This window comes from Brachycentrus maculatus, unplaced genomic scaffold (assembly GCF_059751285.1).
Source record: "Brachycentrus maculatus isolate JH-2025_06_01 unplaced genomic scaffold, ASM5975128v1 h1tg000331l, whole genome shotgun sequence".
Classification (NCBI taxonomy): Eukaryota; Metazoa; Arthropoda; class Insecta; order Trichoptera; family Brachycentridae; genus Brachycentrus; species Brachycentrus maculatus.
Window position 1 is genome coordinate 106,369 of NW_028281080.1, and position 14,779 is coordinate 121,147.

The 14,779-nt window shown below is 33.1% G+C and overlaps 1 protein-coding gene across 1 annotated transcript in view; it reads right to left on the reverse strand.

Annotated features, from left to right (window-relative positions):
• Positions 1-14,779, reverse strand: part of 5-HT2B (5-hydroxytryptamine receptor 2B) — a 145,945-nt gene that overhangs the window by 28,199 nt on the left and 102,967 nt on the right. The window contains exons 2-3 of the mRNA XM_088268818.1: positions 13,491-13,723; positions 10,301-10,499 (exon numbers count right to left, since the gene is read on the reverse strand). Of these exons, the coding sequence (XP_088124944.1) occupies positions 10,301-10,499; positions 13,491-13,723 (432 nt within the window). The remainder of the gene's footprint in view (positions 1-10,300; positions 10,500-13,490; positions 13,724-14,779) is intronic.

Genomic DNA, 14,779 nt, shown 5'->3' on the forward strand with positions numbered 1-14,779 from the left:
AAAGGTCATCAGCCCTCCGCTTCAGGTACCAGACCAGGGTAATATTGAATAAATATAACAGTGAAAAATCACTTATAATTATTTGAATACTGGCAATCGAACCCGAGACCTCCAGAACGGTAACCGAGCGTGCTGACCATTACGCTACGGAGGCAGACGAAAATATACGATAATTTATTATATGTAGAAAATATTTAACTAACTAACCATCACACCGCTGATTTGCTGGGGTAGAAAGAGAGAACTGAACACCACATCAATCTATTTTCGCAAACAATTTCGCCCCTTCCACATTCATGTATCTCCTCATATACACACGTCGATCATTTCGACTCCTGACGTGACCACATTCAAGTGTTTGAAATACTTGTTTATGCCAAGATTTTCCCGGTCTTCCTCTGCTTCTATTACCAATCGCACTTAAAAATTTGTTTTACTATCCCATCTTCACTCATTTGATTCACATGCCCAAACCTACTTAACTCACTTTTCTTTATTCGATATTGAAAAAATCGATAATTTGAAATTATTGCTCGAGTAAAGGAACATCCCTATTTCCGATGTGTGTTTAAAATGGAGATAAAGAACTTAAACTACCCTATTCTATAGGATTATACACACTTTTATTCAGGCAAGGGGGTTGTTCCAGAATTCAGTTTTTCATCAGGAAGTTTGGTTTAGCGGAAATCCTTTTTTAAAGAGGATAAATTCCTTCTTCTTGAATGGTGAAAAATCTTTGATTTTCAATCCTTGATTTTTTTATTACGTTAAAAACTACCTTCACTTAAAAAAGTGAAAAATATTATTTTTTTACAAAAGTTCGTCTCCCTGGTGCAATAGTTAGCGTAAGCTACCGTGTTTAGGGTCCCGGGATCGATTGCCAGAGGGGGTGAAAATATATATTGTTGATTTAACACTCTAATATTTATTTAATTTTTAATTTACTCTGGACTAGTCTCTGAAGGGCAGAAGTGATCACCTTGCCTTCATGTAAGTAACGATCAAGATCACTGCGTCAATACGATGCAGTGCCTTGCGCACCATTGAGTGCAGATAAAGGCTGGAAGAAGAAGAAGAGATTTCGTATGCCTCCCAGGAATATAAGCTTAATAGATCTTTTATCGTTTATAAGGCAACCGGTTTCAGACACCAAGGACGTCTACTGCTGACAATTTATCTTCAATTATTATCTGGACTTGAATAGTCTGGGGGCAGTTTGTGGACATCATATGCTCACATGGTAATGTGGTCTTTTGTAAATAGTAAGATGAAGGGTCTATCAAATTTTGTGTATTACATTATGAAGGTTTCTGTAAAAGACAATAAAACACACACATTATATCACATTTAATGTCATGATGCTAATAAAACAATATTATTTTTCAAATAGAATGCAATCAAATAAACTTAAAATGCTAAATGACAGCATATGTCAAGAAGCAGGCTGAAAGCCATAATAATGTTTATTATTGAGTGTGTTGCTGTCACGTTCAACAGAAGTTATGATTAGATTTATTTATACATATTGCTCACTCCTTTCAACAACGTCATATATCAAAAAACTTGATTTTTCAGGAAATCGTTTTTTAAGTTTAAAAATATAATAAAATGTTTTAAAAATAAATATCATGACACTTATTGAACTTTTTACTATGCAACTGATTGTTTTAGGTAAAACCTGAATGTTTTTTCTCGATTTGAAAAAAAATTGCGTTTAAAAAAAATAATTTAACCATACCTTTTCTTCAAAATGCAAAAACAACACTTCCATATTCTTGTTGGGTAATACCATATATCCAAGATTAAACACGGTTATTGGATTGAATTCTACTTTTATTTACATTTATATGATAGTATGTGACGCGTTTCGTCTTATTAAGACATTATCAAACACTCAATGCCTTAATTAGGTGCCTGTGTTTGATAATGTCTTTTAATACCTTTTCTTCAAAATGCAAAAACAATACTTTCTGCCCTGTGGCGGGTAAATTTTAAGTTAAAAATATGCCGCTTTTCCTGGGATAGGGTACATTTGTTTGGGAATTCCGAAAACATGCACAACTGAAAATTGACGATTATTGATTTATGACGTTGTTGAAAGGAGTGAGTGATATATCATTTATTACGAATAAATCTAATAATACTTTCTCACGTATATCAGAAAGCTAAGACACTAACGATGCATGATACGTGCCAAATTTTCTTAGTATGCATAGAAATTCCCGATTTCGTAGAAGTGTTTTCGATAAGTGGTCAACGAAAATTATTCGAACCAATCCTTAGAATAGGAAGCAATACCCATAAGGGTTGAAATATATTGAGTACTCACATGTATTATGAAAGGGTTCGTTCTTGGCATTGCGGGGTTTAGTTTTAATTTTTTAGGGGATGGTAAACGGTATTTATTGGTAGTAAAAAAACCTTCTGGTTTTCACTTAAGAATTTTGAATTTTTATTTTATTCAAATGCAACGTTTCTTGTTGTTGTTCTTCTTCTTCTTCTTGGTTTTTAAGAGGGATTACTCTCCTGCGATGTTGATTCCCAGCTGTATGTAAATCCATCTCTTTGGTGGTATGCCCGGGAGTCGTCTACCAATAGGGTTGGCCGTACAATGCAATGTGGGGGAGAAATGTAAATCCGTAAACGCGACGTTGTGTTAAAATTTCAAAAAAATGGGTGAATAAATTAAGGAGATTTAACATTTAAGCGACCGAATATTTACACTTTGAGACTATAACAAAGATGAATTTACCAGGAATTCCATATAACTTATTTATCAATGTAGAGAAGTGAAAATGTAAAAATTACTCTCCAAATACTTGTCGACAAATCTGGAGAAAATCCAGTAACAAGTATTTGGACACATTTAAAATCTTGCGAATGAAAACGAACTTTCTTATTTGAATACATGAATAAAAATGCAACTTTGTTTCAAAGCAATAGGTGCATAACTTGAGGATATTGAGATTTTGAACAAACCCTCAATTAGATTTTTATTTAACACTCTCCTTATCACACATCGTTCACATTTGTGTTATATCACTTTTATAAACACTCATTCATGACTACCGGTTTCATAATGTTCATTGCATCATCAGGTCATCAAAGTAAAATTATTACGCTCTACAATTGCGAGAAAGAAGAGAGAAAGAAGACAAATGAATCTCAATGGGAATATTTTCAAAAGTGGACATGAAATTAAATTACACAAAGTGAACTGTGAATGATAAGGAGTGTCATATTATCATACCACAACGTCAAACAAGGTTTTAATGTCCAAAACAGTTTATTTTATTTATTTTTATAAAAATAAAATATTTCAAGTTTATGTCATCCCTGGACAGATAAACGGATGACAGAAACCCATAAACCACAGAATCGGCTTCAATCAGATCTCCACCCTTAAATCTAGAATTTAAACAGGTCAGGCCAATAAAATTTAATTGAATCGTGAAATGGAGTAGCGTAACAACTCAAAAACAACATTGTTGCTTTAATTGCCGCGACTGTAAATGGATTGGCAAAACGGAATATGATAAAACCGAGTTACACAACAAATGTTAGAAAAATTTATTTATTTATCTATTTATTTTTCAAAACATATTGCAAACATAAGTCATAAATATAACATTTCCGAGTAATTTCTATTTCTCATTTTGGGACATAGGATTAAGGTTACTAAGACTAGAACACAAATAATAAAGTTAAAAACAAAGATTTTTTTAAATTATTTTTGAAAAAACGAAAAAAAAAAATTACAGATATAATAAATAGGCATAAAAATAATTAATATAATAAAACCCTTATCCGCACCCCAATGGTGCATAGGGCACTGTGTCATATAAACGCAGTGTTATCTTGATCGTTTACACATGAAGGAAAGGTGATCAGCCCTCCGCTTCAGGTACCAGTCCATGTTAATATTGAATAAATATTGCAGTGAAAAAATCACATATATTTATTTTACCCCCCTTGGGAATCGAACCCGGGACCTCCAGAACGGTAGCCGAGCGTGCTGACCATTACACTACGGAGGCGGACAAAAGGCATACGAAGCATATTTAAAATAAACAAATGAGAAAAAAATGAGAAAAAAAAACATAAGGTAAAAACAATATAAGAAAATATGACTAAACACTACATGTGTGTTTCATAAAGTATTTTTTCAGATAATTTATTTTGGATCCCCGAACGGGTTCTATTTTATGTATGTCAGGCAGCTGGTTAATTTGGGTACAGTATTATAAAATATCTGTTTTCCAAAAAAAAATAGTACCTTACCGTTAATTATTTAATGATAAATAATGTTTAATTTTACAGGTTATTTATCAAGAAAAAAATCAAAAAAATAACCTTGAATAGAACCGAACTCTTTATTATAAAATGATGAATTAGGTTAGATTTTTAAGGTAGTTTGCCACGTAAAAAAAAATTAAAAATTACACCAAATAGTACCCTGACCCTCTCTATTATTTAATGATGAACTAGTTTCGATTTTAAAAGCAGTTTCACATATAAAAAGGTAAAAAAAATAACTTAAAATAGTACATTGCCCTTTATTATTTAATGATGAGTAAGGGTAAGTTTTAAAGGTAGTTTTCCAAATAAAATAATAAAAAAAAAAAACAAAATATATACAAATCTTTTATTATTTCACGAGGAGTTCAATGAAGATCCAATGCCAGAGGCTATTTTCTACGATAAAAAGTAATAAAAATAATGCAATATAACTTGAACCCTTTTTTGGAATGGTCATGTTTTATTTATTTCAACGAATAAATTATTTTAAATAAATTTTAAAAAAAAGTACTAGAGATAAGCTAAATAGTACCTTATCTTTAATGATCATAAAAGGTTTAGTAAGTTTTCCAAAAACAGTAAAATCATAAAAATAAAAGTTATCTAAATAATACCAATTAGTACAAAGCCCTACATGATTTAATGATTACGATTTTTTATTAAGAAAGACATTTTATTTTTTACTTTACCGAGTACAAAGTCTAGAGAAAATGAAATGATATTTATTAACTAACTAACCATCACGCCACTTCCCCACAGGGGTAAGCAGAGAGAATGGAACGCCCTACCACCCTGCCTTTGCAAACATTCTTCGTCTCTTCTACGTTCATGCATTTCACTTATTATTACATTATTTCACTCCTGACCCAGCCGCATTCAAGTATTTGACATACCTGATTGTGTCAAGTTTTCCTCGGTCTTCCTCTGCTTCTTTTTCCAACTACATTTGCCTCATAAATTTGTTTATTCGTTCTTTCCTCACTCATACGTTCTAAATGTCCAAACTATATCAACACACCTTTCTTAATTTTATCGATAATGCTAATCTCAGCCTCGCATTATTTCCTTATTTCACCATTCGAACATCTAACAAACATCGTTTTACCGCACATTCGTCTGAGGGATCGTATTTCAACTGCATTCAGTCTGCTTTTATCAGTCTGATTTTTATTATATACATATAAATGACTTTTTCTATTTACATAATGTATCAATGGATATGAAGAAGTCAATACATGTAATCGTAGCCTTATAATCGTGATGTACAAACTTTTCTTTTTCCTCAATCAAAGACGTAACGTGTGTTTAAATGTTTAAAAATAAAAAAGAGCTTTTCAAGCTGAAACTGAAATTCATTAGCATTTTTTTCAGACCACTCATTTCCTGAAAGTTTCCGCCTAAGTGGTTGGAATGTCCCTTCCACAAGGGAATCACGTACGAATCCTTTGTTTCAATTTGCGCCGGCTCACATTCTAATGGCCGTCATCAGCGGCGAGCGTACGCTGCTCGCATAAGCCCGAATGGGTCAAATGGGTCTTGTAACTAGCGTACGTGAGAAATGGAAGCCAGAACCGAAGACCTTTGGGCCGAAATACATAGTGCTACTTCGGATCTTTGGGCCGAATTACACAGTGGTACTATAGACCTTTGGGCCAAAGTGCATGGTGGCATCACGGACCTTTGGGCCAAAGTACACGGTGCTACTATAGACCTTTGGGCCGAAGTACACGGTGCTACTATAGATAGATCTTTGAGCCAAAGTACACTGTGCTTTCACGAAACTTTGAGCCGAAGTACACAGAGATACGATAGACCTTTGGGCCAAAGTGCATGGTGGCATCACGGACCTTTGGGCCAAAGTACACGGTGCTACTATAGACCTTTGGGCCGAAGTACACGGTGCTACTATAGACCTTTGAGCCGAAGTACATGGTGCTACTATATACCTTTGAGCTAAAGTACACAGTTCTACCACAGACCTTTGAGGCAGAGTATAAGGTTTTGCTACAAACCTTTTGACCGAAGTATACGGTGCTACTGCGGAATAAGACTCATAGAATAAGAAAGTACCATTGTAATTTTTACAAATAACTATTCATAATAACACTATAAAAACGGTCATTCAACACTCTATATTGAATGACCGCATCAATATTGTTTGGTCTTTTTTATGGCCAAGTCAATACTGTTATGCCATTTTAAATGGCCGTTTCAATGCTACTTAAATTGAAAACGGCGCTTTCAAAACTGTCATGATATTGTGAATGGCCTGATCAATGTTGTTATTACAATATAACTAACTAACTAACTAACCATCACGCCGCTTCCCCGCAGGGGTAGGCAGAGAGAATAGAGCGCCACACCACTCTGTCCTTGCAAACATTCTTCGCCTCTTCCACGTTCATGCGTCTCCTCATACATACCCGCCGATTGTTACGACTCCTAACCTGACCGCTTTCAAGTATTTGCCATACCTGATCGTGCCATGTTTTCTCGGTCTTCCTCTGCTTCTTTTCCCGCTAACATTCGCCTCATAAATTTGTTTTACCGTTCTTTCCTCACTCATTCGTTCTACATGTCCAAACCATCTCAACACACCTTTCTTAATTTTATCGATAATGCTTATCTCAGCTTTGCATTCCTTCCTTATTTCGCTATTCGCACATCTATCATACATCGTTCTTCTGAGAGATCGCATTTCGACTGCATTCAGTTTACTTTTATCCTTCTTTTGCCAACTCCAAGTTTCACTTCCATACATTAGAGTTGGAACCAGGACTCCGTTGTGCACTGCCATTATTACAATCCCATCCTATTAATACTAATGTGATATTACATCTACAGAAAACCAACGTTTGGAGGGATCGTTTCTTTAAAAATTTGGTTTAAAATTTTATAAAATCGCAAATTTCTCATTCTGTAAATTCATTTCTTTTCACACCCTATTACAATAATTAGCCAGAATCATGTCTGACCCATTCTCTACGTTTCACCCTCGTTTGTATTTTTTCCAGAGATTTTCTAAAACAATACCCTCTTTTATGAGCTGTGACGGACATTGTTCGCTCATACCAGTTTCAGCGTAATGTAAAGTATTTGGAAACGTTTTTCCACGGAAAAAAAGTATTACTCTGAAATTGTAATAACTATTTGAAACGGTATATTATGTTTCGAATTTGAAATCTGAAAAGCTTTGAAAAAAATCAACCCTCCTCAAATTTCACCACCCCCAAATTGAATGACTCTTTTTTCAGAATAAATCTAAAGACTTTTTTCTTCAAGGAATGTATTTATGCATATCGTACATCGGATGAACAAGTATTTAAACAAATGTTATTTTTTTTCAGTATTATTATTTTTTGACATCTCATGAAAGAGGAAGAAGAATATGGAAGTCTGGGCATTTAGGGTTCTGTAATTGGAGATAATCCAGATTTTGTGAACAAGTATTTGGACACACTCAAAATGTTATAAATGTTGCAGTTATTATTTATTATGTAAAAGGATTATGATGGTAGTATAGACATGTAGAGCGAATGGATATTAAGAGAATGACTAAGTAAATATATGTGGCGACTGTGAGCGGGAGAACAGAACGAAAACTTCACGATCACTTCACGATTAGATCAATCAGAACTTAAAATCTGGTGGTGTCAAAAGTCTGCGTAATCGGAGGGCATGCATGACTAGATATATGGATGTGAAGGAAGCGAGGAGTTTATGTCAGGACAGCAGTGTGCGGCGTTCCATCCTCTCTGCCTACCCCTGCGGGGAAATGATAGTTCTAGGTAGTTGGTTTATAGATTATTATGTGTATTTTTTTCGTCAAGGTAAAAACGTGTTTCTGAAAAAAATCTGTGTTGGGAACAGGAGGGATAATCTAGTGTGGGCCAATCAGGAACTTCTCAGCATTTGCTCGTTACTGGGAGGAAACCACGTAAAACTCCTCAGGAGAAGCCGGACTGCTGACTATCGTCGACAGGTTTTCCGTTCCACTAGAAGAGAGTTCGGGATTTTGTCTCCTAGCTTGGTTTATGGTACCAGCGTCTTTCACTAATATTATTTTTATTATTTTCTGTATTAAATTAAGTGGTTATGTCGAAGGCAGAAAAATATGTATAGTTTATAAATAACTATCTCTGTTTAAAGTTTAGTATGTGTCCATCCCAGAAAAACACAAAGCAATTGTCGGAAGTTGGTTCCAATAATAGTACCAAAAATAAAATTTATTTAAAACAAAGTTTTTGTTTATCATTATTTTCTTAGTTGATATTTTTATGTGTTGATTATGTCAATAACTGAGTGCGAACATCTCACATACTTTAAAAGAGTGCTAATAATTTAATTAGTAAGACTGACAATATTTATGGGTATTTTATTAGTCGTTGATATGGGTTATAAATCTCGTTTATAAACGCCATAAAATGGAAGTACATGGAAGTAGGTCATTCACTAGGGGTAGGGCAAGGCTGTAATATTAATAGAATTAGGGGTGTATATAAAAGCACTTACAGTAAATAAAAGCCTTACAGCGAAGCTAAACTAGTAATGTAAAACGGAGTTCTGGTACAAGCGCTTAGAAGTGAAGCAAGGAGTTGTCAAAAAAAGGATGAAGGTAGACTAAATGTAAGGTCCTCACCGAAAAGTTACATTTACAATAAAGCATAAAAAATCCTTTAAATGCAAATCTGTTCTGTTTACTGTATTCTATCGAAATCTTTCTTTAAGTTGCGACAAAATGTGACCAATCCTGTGTTAAACCAATATGAAATTATTAAATCGCACCAAAACCTAACAATTTTACAAGCTAGAATTCCTGATTACAAAATAATTTATAATGCAAATGTAACGTTTTGGTGAGAACCTCCACAAATGCAGTTGAAATGCGATCTGGCAGGCGAATATGCAGTACAACGAAATACGACAGATGTTCAAATGGTGAAATAAGGAAAGAATGCAAGGCTAACATAAGCATTATTGATAAAATTAAGAAAGGGGTTTTTATATGGTTGGGAAAAGAAGCAAAGGAAGACCACAAAAAATTTAACATGATCAAGTATTTCAAATATTGAAAGTGATCATATCACGAGTCGAAATAATTTTCGGGATGTATGAGGTGATGCATGAATGTAGGAGGGAATTGTTTTGTAAAGACGAAAGTGTGGCGTTTCATTGTCTCTGCCTACCTCTGCGGGAAAATGGGGTGATGGAAAGTTGGTTGGTTCATTAGAACAGTGTTTTATTTTTAAAGTTTATTTTTTCTTCTAGAATCCTTTCTTAGAAAACATGATCCGAAACATGATTTGTTTATTTTCAATATGCTTCTTACCTTATGTTTTTCTCGTTTATTTCTTTTAAATATGCTTCTTATGCCTATTTATTATACCTGTTTATTGCTTTTATATTTTGCCATGCATTAGTTTTGGTTATTTAAAAAAATCATTTTTGTTACTTTATTACTTGTATTCCAGTCTTGTTAACCTAAATCCCATATCCCAAAATGAGAAATAGAAAATACTTATAGGGAATATTATATATATATATATATATATATATATATATATATATATATATATATATATATATATATATATATATATATATATATATATATATATGTATATATATATATATATATATATATATATATATATATATATATATATATAAATATATATATATATAAATATATATATATATATATATATATATATATATATATATATATATATATATATATATATATATATATATATATATATATAATATAACTTAATATAACTTATATATGTAATACGTTTTGAAAAAAAAGGCATTTCCTAGGTGACGTTTCCCCTTGACAGAATGAACTACAGTATGAAGACGAGAAGAGCTGATCTCGACAGTATACCAAAGACGATAACTTTGGATGTATTTCATATGCTTAAGCGTGGTCATATAAGATAGTTATAGTACTGTACTTTTTCTAGAGTCCTGTCACATTTCACGGGAATCATCTTACCTGGAGTTCCAGGCAGCCAGGCGGAGGCGCACGTAATAGGACCGAGTCCCGATCTCTGTCTGGCAAGGAGTCTAACAGTCAGGGCGTACGTCAGCAGCATCACGCCAAGAGGGATGTAGAAGGAGATGATGGAACCTATCAGCTTGTACAGGGGGTCGGGTATCTGGCAAGTACCTCCAATCACTACCGACTCGACATCCTGAAAAAAAATATCAAATATTTAATATTATTTTTTGACATCTCATCAAAGATGAAGAAGAATATGGAAGTCTGGGCATTTACGGGGCTGACGACCGTCATAGGCTGGTTTAAGTGATCACTTTACATACGTGTAACATTCACCAACTCTACCCATTATTGACAACCACACTACTAAAATTCTTGGAAGTTCTATATATATGAACCAATTTAGAAACCTTGTTCTTGAATCACTAGAACTTCACATCTATTGGTGAAATGTAAAGAAATATTTGGACACACTTAAAATGTTGTATATAAATATATTAAATTTTAAAATCAAACACTGATTTTTCGAGTCAAGTAAGTTCTATTTTATTAAAAAAAAAACATTATTTTGTGACCTAGTAATGGCATTTTAAAACAAATGACATTCGCTTTGACATTCAACACATTTACATTTCACAAAATTGATTTTTTATGTGTTTTTCAACAATAAAATGAAACTTAGTAGACTCAAAAAATTTAACGCCAAATCTATAAATAAAAATATTTTACTTTAACATCATACACGAAGGAAAGTAAACTCGTAAATTCTACTTATCTTTTGAGCTTATTAATGTAAACACGACTAGTTTCGAGGACTTAAAATGTTGTCATCAAAAGGCAAAAACACAAACCCAGTTTATAATCATAATTATAATTAACTCTGATGACCAAATCCCCCTTTATAATCTGGGTTTCTCCAATTAGAGTTCTATAAATGTATATTAAAAATCACTCCTTAGTATTCTGTGTAAAATTTCAATATCATGTTTCCAGAAGTCTCTTTGTAGGTAAAAATAAGTGTCAATCAGATTTATGATAAATGTTTCAAAATTTTAAGTCGTGTGGTTGTCAATAATGGGTAGAATGATGAATTTTGCACGTGTGTAAAGTGATCATTTAACCAGCCTTTGAAAGGTCATAAGCCTTGTTATACTCAGACTTCCATATTTTTCTTCATATTAATTAAATTATTAAAAAAATACCCGAATAAAAATGTACCTGAAGCGGAGGGCTGATCACCTTTCCTTTATGTGTAAACGATCAAGATAACACCACACAGTGTTGAGTGATTAAAGTGATCACTTTACTAGCTTTTTTTAATTTTTTTATTGTTAAACCCTTATCCGCACTCCAATGGTGCATAGGGCACTGTGTCATATAAACGCAGTGTTATCTTGATCGTTTACACATGAAGGAAGGGTGATCACCCCTCCGCTTCAGATACCAGTCGATTGTGATATTGAATAAATATTACAATGAAAATATCACTTATATTTATATTAACCCCCTTGGGAATCGAACCCGGGACCTCCAGAACGGTAGCCGAGCGTGCTGACCATTACACTACGGAGGCGGACAACTAGCCTTTAATAGGTCATAAACCTTGTCATTACCCATACTTCCATATTATTTTAATTTTCTACAGCAAAGTGACTGCCGAATCAATTAATGAATGAAAATATTTACTTGATCTAATGGAATAAACACGTCTCGAAAGTTGGGCATTCTCAGTCAATCGGACAGAATTGATGGAACTTACCAATAGTTATGTATAACTCATACAACTATATTAAAGCACCCAAGTTTCAAGTCTGACGTCAAATATTTTCGGAGGCTGCTGGGATGGGGGAGATGCCTCCAGAGATGATCGAGATTTGTGTACTCGACAAAGTTTCTTTCAGATTTGAAGATTCTTGAAAATGTCTCGGTTCGTCAAGGGAAAAAAGGTTCGCCTTAAAAGTATAATCTCGTTCAGAATTGAAGTTTTCTCTCGAGGTAGTGACAAATTTTGAGCCCAATCAAAGCCAGGCATTCAATTAAGTATGTCTGAAAATAATTACTGACAATACTTCCTGTCAAAAGGTATCAAAGAAAATAAAAATTAAGGTAGATTTTGTTAAACAAAGGTTTTTTAACAGTATTTTGAGTGTGTCCAAATACTTGTTCACAAACCTGGATTATCTCCTATTTTAAGAGTTATTTATCATATTATTTTTTGACATCTGAACATAGATGGTTTCTGTATTAAATATTAAATCCAACACTGATATGGAATATATCAGTGTTGCATATCAATATAACCTTGTTCTTGAATCACTAGAACTTCAGTAGAGACATCACGGTGAGATGAAAAGAAGCTTTTTATTGAGCAGAAACTCTTTTATTAGTATGTGAGGTCCGAATCCTGGATTATAATCACACACATGAGAAACGACAGAAAATATCATTTTCTTTTTTATCATTTTAGCTTATAATTTGACCAGATAATTTATTACAACATTTGGAGTGTGTCCTAATACTTGTTCACAAATCTGGATTATCTCGAATTATAGGAGTATATTTCATATTATTTTTTGATATCTTATCAAAGATGAAGAAGAATATGGATGTCTAGTCATTTACGGAGCTGATGACCGTCATATAAGAATTTGGGTTAATTTTGATTTCACAGATTTGTGAACAAGTATATGGACACATTCAAAATGTTGTACATCAACCTTTATTTTTATTTTCTTTGATACCTTTTGACAAGAATTATTGTCAGTAATTATTTTGACACTACATCAATGATAATGATAATGATAATAATAATGATATTGAAGAATATGGAAGTCTAAGCAATTACGGGGCTGACGACCGTCACACGTGTAACATTCACCAAATCCCATTATTGACAACCACTCTCTCAAATTCATCTTCATCTTTGATGAGATATCAAAAAAATAATATGAAAAATACTACTATAATTGGAGATAATCCAAATTTGTGAACAAGTATTTGCACATACTCAAAATGTTTTAAATAAATAATTTCATCAAATTTCATCAATAAAATAAATAAATGGTTTCATCAATGTTACTCCTTACCAATATTTATTAAATAACTCCTTTAATTGGCGATAATCCAGATTTGTGAACAAGTATTTGAACACACTCAATTTTTTATTTATTTATTAACTAGTTACCTTGGAATACATCAGACTCAGGGGTAGACTCATGGCCGTCGACAGAAGCCAGACGAACAGAATCTTCAGGGTGACTCTTCGCTTGGTCTTGTTCCGACCGAACCTCATGGGGTACCGCAGCGAGAGATATCGGTCCACGCTGATCGTGCAGAGATGCATGATGGATGCTGTGCAGAGCAGGACGTCGAGGCAGATCCAAGCCAAACAGGCCACTGCGGGGAGAGGAAAGTGTCCTGGAAAGAAGGAGAATATTGCATTAACCCTTTTCGATATCTCAGCATAGATGGAGAAGAAATTTTGTTATAGTAAATGTAAATTTGTTATAAAATCACTATAACATACAGTATTTTATTTGTTGTTTCGGTATAAACTTTGTGTTATTTTTTGACATCTCATTAAATTGGTTCATATATAGATGTCAAAAAATAATATGAAAATAACTCCTGTAATTGGAGATTATCCAGATTTTGTGAACAAGTATTTGGACACACTCAAAATGTTGTAAATAAACTTTGTGGTAAGACATGTTACAATTACTATTACAGTTATTATACAGACCTGAATGATGGAAGTTTAACATGTAGTCTTTATTATTATTATTATTATTATTTTTTATTTTTTATTTTTTTTTATGTAGTCTTTAATAAAACTCAAGTGGTAAAAAACAAGTGTTTTCTTTAATCTAAATTTAAATTATAGAAATATTTGTTATTTGTTGACTAGGCAAATATTTAGATATTTTGATGGTACAGTACATTGTGTCTAAGAGTTTATTGAGAACTATTCTCTTATCCTCTTTTAGTTTCATTTGATGGATTTTTATCATTTGAGAGAATTTCCCGTCCAATTTTGAATTTCATTATTTAAAATACTTGAAAGTGGTCAGGTCAGGAGTTGTAATAATCGGCGCGTATGTATGAGAAGATGTATGAATGTGGACGAGGCGAAGATCATATGCAATGACAGATTAGTGTGGCGTTATTTTCTCTTTGCCTAATGGCGTAAGTGGCGTGATGGTTAGTTAGTGAGAAACAATTTTCCAAGGACAAAAATTCTATTTTCAGCAATAAGTTTTGGCTGAACAAACATGTTATATAATATGATTTTTTGACATCTCATCAAAAACGAAGAAGAATATGGAAGTCTGGGCATTTACGGGGCTGACAACCGTCATAGGCTGGTTTAAGTGATCACTTTACACACGTGTAACATTCACCAAGTCTACCCATTATTGATATTGATTATTATTTCATGAGATGACAAAAAAATAATATGAAACTAACTCCTGT